The sequence below is a fragment of the Ostrinia furnacalis genome, unplaced genomic scaffold (genome assembly GCF_004193835.3).
Source record: "Ostrinia furnacalis isolate ACB-3 unplaced genomic scaffold, ASM419383v2 OfSCF0660, whole genome shotgun sequence".
Lineage (NCBI taxonomy): Eukaryota > Metazoa > Arthropoda > Insecta > Lepidoptera > Crambidae > Ostrinia > Ostrinia furnacalis.
In genome coordinates this window covers 17,903-34,584 of record NW_021130899.1, presented here as the reverse complement: position 1 = coordinate 34,584, position 16,682 = coordinate 17,903, and the positions used below count along the sequence as shown (strand labels likewise).

At 36.8% G+C, this 16,682-nt stretch overlaps 1 protein-coding gene across 1 annotated transcript; it reads left to right on the top strand.

The window, feature by feature from the left end:
• Positions 1–1,759: 1,759 nt before the first annotated feature.
• LOC114366677 (putative phosphatidate phosphatase) lies at positions 1,760–16,317 on the top strand (the record flags this gene model as incomplete). The annotated part of the gene is made up of 2 exons (XM_028323620.1): positions 1,760–1,927; positions 16,119–16,317. Coding segments are annotated over 2 exons (367 nt in total), but the record flags the coding sequence as incomplete, so codon positions are not given.
• Positions 16,318–16,682: the final 365 nt, after the last annotated feature.

Below are 16,682 nucleotides of genomic sequence, written 5' to 3'. Positions count from 1 at the left end.
AGTGTGAATATTCCCGTACTGCAGGAAAGTTATTGGTTGGAAAGGATCTTTTGAGATAACCTTATTATTGTACTCTCCATCTTGTTTTAATGAATCTGCGTTAATCTCTGTATCAATTAACTAAATAAATGTTTTGGTTCAAAATATTTAACACTTCTCTGACTGAAGATCTGTTAGCTCGTTAATTTCATTACATCGCAAATACAACTTTCACCACCTGTACTTTGAAACCACATTTAAACAAACTGTACGCATTGGGTTTATTTGCTTTGCTGATTGCTGTTTATCCAATATCTAAGAATGCGATACGTTTCTGTCTTTACTAAAAAGTAGGTAAACATATAAATGTTTCTGCGTTGAAGTATTTATGATTACTGTTGGTCCTTTAACGTTGTTTTTAAATTCATGGACCCAGGTAGTGTTATTATCAAAGTAATTCCCGGGCCACGAGTAAAAATTGCCAAGATAAGACCATACAACCAGCTCAACTGTCATAAAGACATTAGATCTCAATATGTAGAATCAAGCTTCTAACTCTACACGTGGCAACTCAACAAAGCCCTAATTTCACAAACTTCACTTCGACTTAGGGAACAAACCTTCTTCTTCTTCTTTTGGTTGATGGCGATGAACTTGCGTTTTTAGGGAACAAATTATTTCCGGCACTTGCACTGGCACTTGTCTTACTAACAAATATTCATATTTCACCAACAAATGAATTGTAAATTCTTTTTCATGAAATTAATGTTCTAAACCGTAATTATTTCGCATTCTCATCAACATCCAATCCATTGGCCCATCACTTCTTCAATCTTGTCAATTTTAAACGATCGAATCGCTTCCACAGTTTTTATATCTCTGCCCTCTCCCCATACCTGCTGTTTTTTGTCTATTCCCCGATGTGTTTGGACAAGAAACAATCCGTGAAACAATAGTTAATTTCGTCTTCTCAATGGGGTTGGTTCACTATACCAATTTAAATTCCTTTTTGGCGTACAGTCAACCTATAAAGTAGATCCATTTTGAGCTGTATTGCTTTGTGTTAAGAGTGAAGATGTAGATATCTCGTGAGGTTGACGGTTCACATCCCGAATGGAGCTTTTTTAATGATCTCCAAAGTCGTTAATAGCAGGTTTGATTATTAAGTCGATGTGTTACAGTAATTTGTCTTGCGTGACTGTCATTTTTTAAGTGTTACGTTTCCCTCATTTCTATTAGGATATGAGGGCTGTGGTTGTAATTAGAGTAGCGTTTTTACAATGTTTAATCATTATTTTACAACTTGTAATTAAGTATTTTGGGGTGTTGTAATAAATATCTTTGGACAATTTCACACAGCGCTATCTATAAATAATAATCTAGCCCCAAATAAATCGTAACTTGTAAATCGAACATAATCATTAAATAGTTATCATTAGATATTGTTACTTAATTAAGATAGAACTTTCATGAGCTATTTTGTGTAATATAACTTTATTTTTAACATTTGATTCGTTTTTCTTTTCCATGGCCGTGATGTTATTAATCAATACTCTAAGATCATGATGATGCGCTTCCAGTCTTCCACTAACTCTTCTTCTTGCGTGGCATCGGTTTCAACAATTTGATCACCATCACATCAGACTTTTCGTCTGTATCTTTAATATCTATCAGCTTTGTATGAACCAAAAATATTTATCTTCCTTTCTTACTAATAGGCATACTAGCTAAGAATCAAGACTTCAGGACTAAATACATTAGCAGTACTTACTAATTCTTTCTTATCATTGTTGCAGTTGGCTTCCTAATCCTCGCGTTCTACCTATGGGGCGTGCCGTACAACCGGGGCTTCTTCTGCGACGATGAGTCCCTCAAGCACCCCTACAAGGAGTCCACTGTCACCAACGTCATGCTGTACATCATTGGCCTCGGATTGCCGGTTGTCACGGTAAGCAATAGTAGAGCATTTCTTTTCTATTCTTCCGTATAAATTCGTCACGAGTTCCAAGAGAATAATATTAGAAACCTTGTACTGTTCAAAATTCGCTGGGTATCATTGACTGGCTGCATAGAAGTTGCAATGGAGGGATCGAAATGTGGTATTAGTCCCATATCCAAGCGAGTCAAGAAATGTAGCTGTGGCTTCCAAGAGAGATACTATCCCCTAGTTTGCTCTCTGTATCTGTATCTATGATTATTTTTCTATAGGCAACCTTAAATCCGTAGGAGAACCAGAGTGACTGACATAGCCCGCAGAATCGCTAAAATCAAGTGGTAGCGGGCGGGGCACATAGCTCGAAGAGCTGATGGCCGCTGGGGCTGAAACGAACGAATGAACGAACCTTACTTCTCATCTGAATGAAGATAGAAATTGCCAAAGTAGTTGTTGTTTGTTTTTTATAAAATTAATAACCGATGAATCCATATTGTTTTCAGTCATCTCCATTATTGGTCTAGCCTTTTTTTTCATAAGCCTTCGTCATCTATGTATCTAACGCAGTAATAATGCTGTAAAATAACCCACTTTGCAGAGCTCTCTTTGCCTGCGCCTTTGTTGTTTGCCCAAGTGTTCACAAAAAAGAGGCGCCTATTTCTTTTTCTCTTTCTAGTTGCAGTTCGGTGATGTCACTGACCGTGCCATATCCGAATGTTCACACTTAAGCCACGAAAAAACCGCTAGAGCTCAGATTATGTGAAGGAGAGTTCCGTAGAATAAACTTTTTTGAACCTACTTCCTTTTTGTCTTCCGTTGTCTGTTTCACTTAAAATCTTTTTGCTTTGAAAATAAACATTTTATCTATCTTATAAGAATAATAAGAACGAGAAGAAATGCAAAAATCATGCAATTCAAACACTAGTTTAATAATCTGTATGCAAGTAAGGCGCTTTTAGTATTTTCTGCCCTATTTGTCACTCTTGCTTAGATGTTAGAAATACGGAAACCGATTTGCCCCAGTAATTACTTACAGAAAATCTGCGACATGCCACACTTAAAATAATTTACTTGCACTTAAACTCACTTTCACCGGAAACCACTTATGTCAACTAACTCACGTTAGTCTGAAAGTGAACGCGTAAAATGATTATTTAAACGCAACATTTTCAATAACTTCTTTCTTAAAAGTTAAAATTGAACTTTTTTTTAACTTTCAACTTCTGGTAAAGTGTAAAACTCTGCCTACGGACCCAAAAAATATGAAATGTCGATCGTCAGTCAATATTAGGCTGATGCACACCGTCTCATTATCAGTTTGCTCGCCCGCTGTGCTAACCCATCTATTGTGTTCAACGCCTTATCGGCTGATGTTGGCGATACCTTTCCAATTTGTCACCAAATGTTTGGACAAACATTTAACATTTACCTGTGTAACTGATAACAAGTCCGTAGTTGCAGTAATTAGGTATAGATTTAAGGCACTTTTTGTAGAGACGGCAAGTCCACTGAAAAAAAAATTCTACCTTCACGTCCCAGGAAATTCTATCTCTTTTTAATCGAGAGTAAAATCTACGTCATCTCTAATGTTATAAATTAACACGACATGGACTAGTTTAAAAACTTTTCAACTTCAAATTGTGTTAAAAAGTCGGCTTATCACTCTTCTATCGATCGGCTTCTAATTTGATCAAAGATTCTAATTTGATCAAAGATATCTTTACACATGGCAGGTGTCCCACCGGCCATTCTTGTCTTTTTATTTTTTTATTTGACACATGGATTACTAACTGGCCGTAAATTGATTTTTTTATTGGACTGACGTCAATCTGGCCAGAATCAGATTTGAATTTAGAATGATGTTTTGATGCTGCTTTGTTACTGAAAACTATTAAAAAAAAGTTTATTACCGAACTTAGCATTTCATGCATTTAGTTATCAGTATTTTTGTTTTAATTAAAATTGTTTTGTCTGTTTTTATTATTAGTGCAATCCACATTTGACGAAGAAAATTTTTTATTCATTGTCATCGAATTACAATTTTCTTCGACTACATGAGATGGACAATTATTTTGCTTAATTAATGTCGTTCGTAGTAAGTAGGTACATCCTTTTTCCTAAGTCTTAAGACAAATCATAAAATATGATTATTCTTGTGATTAAAACAGTTTAAACCTTGTCTTAACATTTAACCAAATAATATTCGCTGAACAGTTATCGTAGTTATTTCATATCTGCCACCTTGACCTAGTTATGAGTTAGAACGATAAATAATTGCTGTGAACATTTGCATTATGTATTCCTAAAGCGATAACAGCAGTTGCTGGTTGCAAATTTACAATTTTAACATCCTTCCGCGAAGGAACTAGAGATAAGATTTCTGGCGCCGGCCTGTATGTCAGAGTCATTGGAAATATGCTACCGCTAACCTACTACTAAAAAGTCGCTGACATAGCCCAATGGATTAGCAAGCTGAAGTGGCAATGGGCAGGGCACATAGTAAGCAGAACTGACGGCCGATGAAGCAGCAAGGTTCTGGAGTGGAGGCCGCGTACCGGAAAACGCAGCGTGGGTAGCAGGAAGGCGCTGGACGCAGGCCGCCACCAACCGGGCAACATGGAAAGCATTAGGGGAGGCCTATGTTCAGCAGTGGACGTCCTATGATAGAGATGATGATGATGATAACACCTACTAATCGGCTTCAGATGTTCTTGCATCTTTTGTATTAGATTATTATCCACTAAGTGTATGATATTGCTCAATTACTTTCAGAAACTCTATTTAATACATAACAGGGATTTAAAATTATTAATTATTTATGAAGCATTTATAATTTTTTTCTTCGTCGATGAAGCAATTTTATTTTTAAACCGTGAAAGTGATGAGATGACAATTAACAACAGAAAACTACATTTTCAGCTAGTTGCTCTGTTTTGAAGAAATTTTCAAATTGTTTGTGGTCTGTATCGTTCAACGGCTTCAACATGTGCCAGATTGCTATAGGTTATGGTAATTGCTAGCCATCATGGCGACATATATTTGCTGGCCCCTCTTCTATTTAAACAAAAAGCATTTAAAAAGCAAACTGTCAACGATCAACAATCTTGGCTTTCTATCTGCGTGGTTAGATGTCAAACACCATGACCAATTTGACACAATCTATAATTAGTGTCATCAAAGCGATTATACGCTTTCCCGACTGTGGAAAATGTGGAATTAAAGAATAAATAATTACACGGGTTATTTAAATGTAAATGAACAAAAGAAATTGAAATTAAAGTGTCCATGATTGTAAGATTCGAACACAAAAACTGTCAATATTTTCTCTGGCATAACGAACTGGATGATTCAAAGTAATAATAATAACTAAGTGTGAATGGTAGGGAATAAGAGAAGAACATAAGGATTCTTGGATGGCTCAAACATGGAGTGCAGGTGCGGTTTTGTTCCCCACTCGAAGAAGCACATGATGTCGTGCCTTGAGTGCCCGAGCAACTGCACGCAGGAGAAATTAAGAAATGCTGCTGACAACGCCACTCTTGTTTTGACACTGTGTAGGTTTGTTGTCGACACGATAAGAAGAAGAAGAAAAGAACAAAGCTAGAAAGCAAAATGATCATCTTCGATTTATCCAATTCTCCAACTGACCCCAGTCGAAATTAGCCAACTTTTCGCTTGGTTTTCTTTTCTGCAGCTTTTAGGATAAGCACAAAGCTTTCTCTATACTAACACGGTAACTGACTATAGTCTAGGTGTACCAAAAATAAGAACTGAAACCCATAAGAAGATAAAAAACCACTGTCTCTCTGCGTAAACTTACGCCCGTATTCACAAACGATGCTTGCTTAATTGAAGCAGCAAATCGAACGCACAGCGTTGAATAGAGCTTTGTGATTACGAAACACCCTGTGCGTCCACGCGCACTGTGAGACTTCATAGTAATGTTTGTGAATACGGGCGTTAGCAAGCAAAAGACGAAACTAGAAATAATACTAAAGACAAAACTCCAATGTGACGATATTCCTTATTTATTTTTAGAAACATAATACGAATGGACGTGGGAATATTCGTACCACTTGCAAGCAATCCATGTGTATTATATTTTGACATTCACCTTGACCGTTAATGCTTTGGCTATTGGCCAGAAAATATCCCCGTTTCGTGTCGATGCGGTTTATTTTGAAGCTAGTATAGTAAACAGATGGTGGGTATAAATTAGCCTTATCAGCTGTTAAGGATGACAGCTGTAGTCTAGACGAAAATGATATCTAATAACGTTCTTGCGCCTAGATCGATTATGATCTAACTATAACAATTATGATAAACGTTGGTATAGAGATATTGGACTTCGGAGAAAACAGGAAAATATGCCATGGGACAGACTCCATCAATCCCCAAGCGGTCGCATATGACCGCGTAACAATTCGCAGGGCTTGAAGGGTTACGGGACTATTCCCACGACTCTTACCCACCGCTGCAACTCCTGTGTAGCCAGGATCTACAGCTTGACCGCCAATAAAAACCCAACCAGTGAAGGTCAAGTTTATTGTCCCGGGGGAAAGTTTAACTGTCATTGGACTCGCAACGAAATTAATCAGAAGAAATAGGAGGAGTTCGAAGTTAAGGTTGAAGGGTTACAGAACAAGGCGGAAGTTACTAAACCCATTTATGCAAACAAACAACATGCATTGCACTTAATAGAGCCACAATGCACAAATCCTTGTACAACCATAAAGCTGATAGAAATCTTAACCGATTAATCCATTCACAACGCGTTCAGAACAATGTCGATTATCCATAGCCATAAACGCGGTTTATGCTAATGGCTTTATCGTTTTTGGGTCGTTACCATGCGCAAGCGCACGTAGGGATGCGCGGTATTTATATCCGGAGTCGTTAAGTTAGTTTTATGCTTGAAAGTTACTTAGTTTCGGTGTGGTTAGAGAGTTGAGTTCTGACATAACTGTAGGGTTAGATGCAGGCAAGAGACACGTTTTTGCATTTAACTACCATGATGAAATTCCTGACATTTTCCTTGACTTGAAATGAGAACTGAATTTTAACGACTACAAGCGCCGAAAATGTTTCACATTGGTTCTCTACAATTGCAAATGGACCAATTTTTTTGCGTTGCAATTGCGTTGCAATTCGAGAGCAAGTCAACAAAAATTCTACTGTGTCAGATGGCACAGGGAAAAATCTTCATAATGCGTCACCATATTTGTTTTAATATTAATAACTAAGTAATTATTTACTTAGTTCTAAAGAAGCCACTATAACAATACAACGCCAGCTGAATTAAGTTTATTGCCATTAACAAAACTTGCCGAAATTCCGAACATCTCTTACGGATAGAATAATTTCAGACATCATACTTGACATCACTTGACATCTAGGCTCCATCGCAACATAACCCTGGATGTATAGGTATAGATCCGCGGAAGCGCATGTCATTGCCGCGACTCTAAATATAGCGACATCACATGCGGGCGTTTTTTATAGTCAATTGCCAATTTGTACATGGTATTTTTAACATCAAACGCTGCTGGAATTGTTATTAGATTCTAGAATAGTTCTGATGATAAGTTATCATCCAAATAACGTAAGTTCAAAATGATGAAAATGAAGCTCTTATGCACCATAAGTATAGATTTTTATGATGAAGCTCCTTGGATTTTTTCTGGTGATCGATTATCATGAGGTCATTTATTCTCCACTGTAGAGGAATGATTCTCTCTAACCGACACACTCCTAGATCTTAGGCCTTAATCTTTGCTATACTAATCTAGTCAAAACTATATTTATTTTCTTAAACTTGAAAAGAAGATCTTATGATATGATTACACATGACTCACGTACTTACTCCATTACTCATTACTACACCTTTTACGCGAGTTTTATCTTTATCAGGGTAAGTAATACTCCAGTATATTATTACAATCTTGTACTATATCATACTAGTATTTATTTATTTATTTATTTATTATTAGGCATACACAATTTAGTATGTGTGTCATTTAATTATTCCAATCATGCATTAAATAAGCGTCGTGACTCATAACCATCTATTAAACGCTTCCATTGTAATATAAATTGCACTTGATCACTTTCACTGTTTACAATGCATACTTATTATTAATTATATCAGGCTGCGCTTGAATTACTAATGCAAATAATACTCATTTTAGAATACCTATCATCTTATTAGACAAGTCATTATCAATAATGATCAAAGAAGCAACACGCTAAATCAATATCAATATTTTAAAAGTAATTGACGGATGAACAACTTGGACGATGTTTTCAAACTGTTTTATCATTTCCACATTTCTTGCAGTTATTAATAACTAGCTGAAAACCTAAATACATATTCAGTTTTCAGAGTTCATGTAGATGTTTTACAAATATATTTTAAGTAATTACGATTGCTTTGAATATTCCAATATTCGTATTCGTTTTTATGCATCACTGATTAATTACAATTTTATGTAATTAACTATCGTGCTCAAAAATCCTTGTTCTTTCCGTGACTTTTAACACAATAACCAGTTTCAAAATACAAATTCATCCCAATTTAGTTTAATACATGTAAATCCTTTAAATTACTATAAACTACCGCGCAAGTATTCCTCACATGTTCTGAGATTCCCTTGTAATCTACCATAACTTCAGGATTAAAGTATTAGTTCTCTTGAAGATTTCTCTCCACGAACTTACGTAACCCTATCCACATTCCGCTCCTTTCACAAATCTTTAAAACAAATACCTTTCGAAGCGTTAGAAGTTAATCTTCCGATATAATGCTGTTTTACAGCTTTGCCAGTTAGTATAGCTGTTGGAGAAGCTTTAACGGGAACGCCTCTATAATTCGAAGCTATTTAATCCCTTCTAACCTTTGTAGTTTCTATTTTAGAGCGCAATCTTGTTGAGGTATGCTTCAGATAACCTCCGCGACACCGGTATTGCAGCCTTGCCGTCTCCCTGTTTGTTTATTGTTGTTTATTTTTAGCTAGTGTTTTGAATACTACTGAAATTAATATTTTCTTAAGGTAGCTCCAATATTAATACATACAACTTCACTAATACGTCCAAGAAAATTCTCTTCTATTGACGTCACTTTGTATGTGCTATTCAGCTGTTTCTATTAAATTAAATTCCAAGAAATACGCTGTCTTTACTTTCCTTGTGTGTTTATTATTATTCAAGTATATTCTTTGACCTCCTCTTGTACTTGCAAAAGCGTACACTGTGTTCTACAAAATAGTCTAATAAATTACATTGAGAATATTGTTAAAGGTTACCTATTTATGGCCATATGCTTCTTACACCGTTGCGAATGTATTAGTGACAGCAGCAGCTTCATAATCTGGAGTTACGTCTTCATTGTAACCATTTCTAGCTTCTATTTCTATGCCACTGTGACTTATTGTTATGCGTTCTAAGATAACATTATCTGGTAAGGAAGTGGCTCATTCTTGTCACCGTAGATCCAGCCTTGCCTTCCTCGCTAAGTTAGATAACACTAATGCTTTTTACAACCTGGTCTAACGGTGCGTGTGCTTCGACAGGGATTGCTCAATAAACTGGAGTTATGTTTGCCTTGTTTGTTATCCTTGGTGATATCCCTAATAGAGTCAACTACTTTAGTGTCCATATCTTTTGATAAAGAAAGATTTAGGTGCAACTTTACTGCTTCTTGATAACCGTATCTGAATTTGCAACTTGCAATTGCATTTTGTTATTTTCTTCTTTGGGTTTTGTTTTTATTTGAATTCAATTACATTTACTCTCAAAGAAATGAATCTTTCTTTCAACTTCTCCTAGACTTTCCTAGATAAATAATACACAAGTAATAGTGATATAGCATTAATTTATTAAAGTATTTTACTAAGCCCATAACAAGGTCTGATCTGGTCGAGAATTATTTATGAGCTGCCATTATCAACTGTCATGGTTGTCGTACCAAGACGGCTTAACATGCCCTCCGACGCACGGAACCACTAGTTTTCTCAGGAACCAGGCATGAGAATATTTAGCACAGCATCTCGTGTCAGGAAGACTATAAATCCGAAAGCGTATCTGTTATCTGTCAATGTAACCGATGGTCCATTGCTCTGCCGGCATCTCGTGCAAAAAACCAACGGGTCGTTGATTCGACTCCATTTATGCAATGAGGTGTTTTGCATGTGAATTACACAAATCATGCTAATTATAATTATGCGTTGTGATCGCCGACGAATTAAAGCTAATTTGCATGATCAGTAATGACTGGAAAGTCGATTGTTTAATTACTGTACGGTATCGTGTCGTTTGAAAGTAAAAATCTACCATTTTTTTAAATTTGCATAAATGTAATACATGGTACTAATCATAAACGGGTTTATAGTTATTATGCGTATTTACTGAGCAAAGGCAGAAATGTATTTAGAACCATCATTTTATTTATGCGTTGATACCTCTAATCCAGATGTGAAATAATCTGAACAAATATTATCTCTTCGTGCTTATTTTTTTTCATTATCTTTATGGTCGGCTCTTCGTCATTCTTAGGCATTATACACTGTTCTAGTTTCGTAGTTATTATCTAGATACTTGGGCTTTTTTCAGGATTTTTTGAGAACTTTACGAAGTACTTGTATCTTCAGAGATTCTTAGATAAGGGAAAATTTTCAGGATTCCTTCACAAGCTGATGGTATATTAATTATCCAGTGTTAAGACAAATATATCACAACGTATGCGTCATTGTAGAAAAAATATGATACACATGGTGACAAATAAGACCAATATTGATAATAGAGATAAGATTTCTGAGTAATATTTATAAAATACTAGCTGTCCCGGCGAACTTCGTACCGCCTTAGCGTAGAGATTTTCTTAATATTTTTTTCCGTAAGAACCATCCTTGGACTTCCACAAACATTTAAAAAAAAGAATTATCGAGATCGGTTCAGCCGTTCACACGTGATGCCGTGACAACGCGAAACGGGTTTCATTTTTATATATATAGATTACTTTTTGTGAAATCAGTTATGCCATATAATACGTGCCTGTTACAAGTGGTTTTAGATAAATCTGAAATTAATTATAATGATAAACTCGGCAATTTTTTTTTATATGCAGAACAAGTCAGTGACCGCAATCGCACTTGATGTTAAGTGAAATGCAATCTTTAAATACACATTAAACCATTAAACGTTTGTACATTTTGACCACGAAATAAGAAGTAACTTTAGCTTTCGTGATCCTTCCCTTCCTTTGACACATTTCATCCTTTCTTGATCTCGATAACTTAACCTTTCTCTTCTTTCACACATTTCATCCAATATTTAAAATATCGTGTTCATTTTCATTAACTTATTACTGATTATATTCGAACACATTTATTCCATTACTGTAACCCCGCATGGGGAAAATGTAAGTGAGTAGATCACGCATAATAATTATACCCAGTCATGGACGTTCAAATGTATTCAAACATGGTTGTATGCTATCTAGTCACTAACTCACCAAGCAACAAGATTCGCTTATTTGTACAAGACTACAAGCATTACATAGTTCGAGACTTGATGATAGGTAATCGATTGAATTAACTTTGTTTATGAACTTTTTTGGTTCTTCTCCCTCCCTATCTATCATGTCTTTTGCTTTACATATTGATACATGCATTACTGGGACTGGGACCATCTGTTTTTTTTCACCTTCTGTGTCCAATTGCAGAGCAAAGGTGGTTTTATAATCCGTAACGTTACTTCTTTCTTGGTCTTCTTCTGCAACTTGTTTCATTTGAAAGAAGCTATTCGCTGCGTTCCTGCTGGCCAAATGTACCAGTCACCAGCAAAGATCCCATGTGGCTTTTTTTACGCAAGACAAGGCAGGTATTTGACCGCAATCGCACCTGGTGTTAAGTGGGATGCAGTCTAGGATGATACATATCTGCCCTGTAAGTGCCTATTCAATCTCGCCTTGAAAAGGCCCGGATTATAGTGTTCAGGAAATACAGCAGCAGGCAGCGAATTCCATTCTCTAGCTGTTCTCATTATAAAAGAGTCGTCGAAACGCTTAGTGTTTTAATGATCGTCTATCGTTTTCATTTGTTTCCCCCAAAAGGTTGCGAATTTCAGCTGCTGATTCTCGAATGCCTATAGGCTCGCTGCTGACGAAAAGTGTGTGCACCCGTTGCGTCCCAAAGGTCTGGTTTTTAATGGCGCTCCCTGGCTCCCTCGTTCACTACTTACATGATTGCTACTATGTAGATCGATTATACAGAGCGTACGCATCACATCAGTGACAACATACATCGCAATGAGCGCGTGACAAGTCCGCCATGCTAGTACATGTGTGATGTAAAAGTAATTTGGAATGGTAATTAATTACTTTCATGTAGTATGGCTCCGTTTTTGTCATATTTCATTTTGTATTGATGTAGTTATTTATGTATTGCGAGTTTATCAAATTATCAGCAGTACTGTGAGAAAACTTCTACTTAAAGGGACCTACTTATTCTCCAAATTCTATCCACTTTCTCACGATCACCGTACAATCACAAGTCTGTCAACCTCACACCGTATGTACAAAGCGTTGTGTACACAGTCCGGCGAGGAATCTTGGCGGTGTGTAACCGCCTTATCGAGTTATTAACACCCCATTAGTTTTCATTTACATGTAACGTGTGACTCACGGAGGCTAGACGGTATCGTCTTTCACTTGTTTTATGTTTTTTTTTCGGTAGCGTGGTTTTTAAACGATTTATTTGTAGTTGCCAGTACATTTAAAGTTTATACATTGCGATTCTTTAGTTTGCCCCTTTTAGCTCTATTGAAACGATTAAAGTAGCACGACACTGCACGATAAAAGTCGCAGTTCTATAAAGCCTTCTTCTGACTCTTCTGAAGGAACTACCGGTTTTTCTTGTAACTCTTGTAAGTAAAGCAAAGTACACTATACATATTTGTTACAAAATGGTATCGTTTATGACTAAATAAGATGCCACTGTGTATTGCTTGATGTGATGCTGTCGTCTAAACTAAACTGAAACTATAAAGTTATACTTAATTTATATTATTAGTATGTTAATATTTATTTGTGTATAGTTCCTGTGTGCACTCTTAAACATATTCCCCCTCTGGTAATTCGACTGATTGTTTATGTTCCCCTCGCCAAAAGTCAGGTGTGAACCAATATTGAATGGGGTCAATATTCAATGCGCGTGCGACCCGACCCTGCGCCTGCGCCGTATCACAAGGCCTATTGCAACATGTCCCCGCTTTAATTTAGATTTTTGCCAAAAATACCGCGTGGTTTACAAGGCAAAGGAAAAAAGAAGTTTCCAGCAGCTTGGCCCACTTTTAGTTTGGTCCACGGGCCAAGTCACCGGATTTTTTTTTCGGCAACTAGGCCCGCTCTAAGATTCTAGAGTAGATTTTTGTTGATTTGGTTTGACTTTGAGCTTGGTCTAAACTAAAAGTCGCTGGAAGACTCCGTAAAAATTCGATCTCTTGATTTTTTCCCGAACATATTTCGATAAATTGTATCCTTTGGTATATTGGTGTTTATGTTATAACCTCGTAAAGTCTAATCAAAATCTGTCCAATAGGTCACAAATGTCCATTGTCCATCCATGCTCACAAACTTTTCCGCTTATACAAAAAAAAAACAATTTAAATCAAAGTCCTTTATTTGCGTAATTTCAGGTACATAAGTGGTCTTACACAATAGTGATAAATAATAAAATACCTACCTACATTACGCAGGTTTATAAAACGACACTCAAAACTCAATTCAATTTCAAATCTATATTTAATTTGAATATTTAGGCTTTAAACTTTCATGGTCACTAACATTAGAATAAACTTAAATACCAGAATAGTTATCTACGGGATTGCTACCCGGAAATATCGGAGGCTCTATAAAAAGGTACATGGTAGCAATCCCCTTGATAATTTTAATACATATTTGGGCTTATCACAGGAATATTGGATTGAAGTTGAATCGAATCGAACTTCATTTTGTAATTCGCACCTAAAACTTGGTTTTTATTTCCTTATAATAATTGTGTTTATGTTTTAAAGCGCGGGTAATAAATGCAAATATAGCACTTCCCAAGCGGATTACGGATAATCTGCAATTGCACCTTTCAATTCAGAAATGCACTTCGCTTTTACGCGTTTGGCCTTGAAATTTTTGCCAGATCTAAAATTGCACTTCGCACCTACAGCTTGAAACCCTATTTCCTTATAATGTGTTTTTCTTTAAAGTGCACGTAATAAATGCAAATATTATAGCACTTCCTAAGCGGATTACGGATAATCTGCACTGCAGTTGCATCTTTTAAATTCAGAAATGCACTTCGCCTTTACGCGTTTGGCCTTGTGATTTTTGCCAGATCTAAAATTGCACTACGCACCTAAAGCTTGATGCTCTATTTCCTTATAATAATAATTGTTTTTGAGTTTCAAAGTGCGTGTAAAAATGCAAATATAGCACTTAACCAAGCAGCTTAAGGATAACTAGCCGCGCCCGCGACTTCGACGCATGAAAATAGTTTGAATAATATTTCCCGTTTTTGTAACATTTTTCTTCACTGCTCCGCCTCTATTGGCTGTAGGGTGATGTTATAGCCTAAAGTCTTCTTCGATAATGGGCTATCCAACACAAAAGGAATTTTTCAAATCGGACCTGAGATTAGTTCCTGAGATAAGCGCGTTCAACCAAACAAACAAATCTTCAGCTTTATAATATTAGTATAGGTATGCAGTTGCACCTTTCAGATTCAGCAATGCACTTCGCCTTTACGCGTTTGACCTCGCCATTTTTGTCAGATCTAAAACTGCAATCTCATTAGTATGTTTTGCTGACTATAAAGTTTGGGTACTCCACCTTCGTGAGAGGTTTAAGCAAATAGCAGAATAATTTGCCAAAGGTCCATTACAGTTATCACCTTGGCCTGCTATAAAGAGCTCTATTTAAATGAAAATGGTGTGTATTTATACACTTTAAAAGTTACAAATGTAATCTGCGCTTTTAATTTTAACGTACTTATTTATTTAATAAAAGTGTTTTTTTAAAGCCTATTTACAGAAATAAATGAGTGAGTTTTATGAGTTTTTAATGACGAAATGGATTTTGTATCATGCATCGTACGAGCTCACATCATCATAGAACAAACACTGTTTCTACCACAAAATTTCAGTTTGAATTTTCAGACTCACGACACTAAATGCGCTTCGACTACCCACACCCACACTCAACAAAGTAATTTACTATAGGTATTTCTTTATGGAGTCTCTTTACCGTAGAATCTTTATTCTCATAAGAACAGGTTAATTTACATGAGATTATCTGGGGGCACGGCAGTGCCCCCACCAAGTCGAGCAAAAAAGCGGCACGGCCGTACCATTCTTTTCTCGAAGCAATTCAGGCCATTTTCGACCGCCTGTAACTTCGTTGTGGATAAAACTAGAAGGCTGAATTTTCATTAGCTATGCAGGCATTGTAAAGACACGGTATATTTAAAATTTCATTCAATTTGAACCAGTAGTTTAAGAATTATAACGGGTCAAAGTTACTTAATTTTGTCACTCACTCACTCACTCACTGACTCACTGACTGACTCACCGATCATCAAAACTCTAAGGCACTTCTAGCAGACCTAGAAGCTTCAAATTTGGAATATAAGTAGTGTTTGGTGTATGAATTAAGGAAAAACTAAAATATTTGGGGGCACGATAGTGCAACCGCCAAGTTGAGTAAAATTTTTCAATTTCGGTCCAGTTTTCTAGATACATAACTGCTGTCTACAAAATACAAAAAGAAATGAGATTTGGGGGCACGGTAGTGCAACCGCCAAGTCGAGTAAAATTTTTCAATTTCGGTCCAGTTTTCTAGATACATAACTGCTGTCTACAAAATACAAAAAGAAATGAGATCCCATCAAAATCCCATCGCATGAAAACACGTGTAAATTAAATTATTTAGTGCGATGGCCAAGTCAATATATTTTATGTAAAACGTTAAAGATTTCCTGGCCTGGACTTTGTAGGTATTACATGGATCTCACAACTTTTTACCGTAGAACAACTGAGTTGCGAGACCTGGTTTTTTTGACAAGTATTGTTTTTGATGGGATAATAATTTTACAACATTATTATTGTTTTGTGACGAAGCATGCGCAAAGCTTATAAACACACGTTTGTCTTTTGTCCCCAGATGATTCTAACAGAGTGGATAAGGCTCCGGGACTACAAGGGGCGGCCTCGCTCAGTGCTGGGCAAGGAACTTCCCCCATGGCTATGGGAGGCATACAGGGTGGTCGGCGTGTTCCTCTTCGGCTGCGCCTGTCAGCAGCTAACAACAGACGTCGCCAAGTACACTATCGGGAGGCTACGGCCGCACTTCTTTGATGTGAGTAAAGTTTTTATACTTCCCAGTTGGTAGGCTTTTTATGTCGGAGAAGGGCAACTAAAGTACTCTAAAGAGAGTCCCATCGACTAGTAATTATGCGTAAAGCACCGCTTACCTACTGGCCGATGGGACTCTCCCTGCCAGAAGGGCTGGCCTACCCACTAAAGCCCGACGGTGTCCACTGGAGCCTAATGAAAAGGAGCCGCATTGTCTTATCTTGAACATACTTACGTCTTCAGCTCCGTCTCAGGGTAGAGGCTCACAGGTTAAGGTCTGGAATCACCTTCAGCATACTTCAGTCTGCTACAGGACAAAGGCCTTTTCAATGCACCACACTGATACCGATCAGAAGTAAAATGTTTGTGCCAT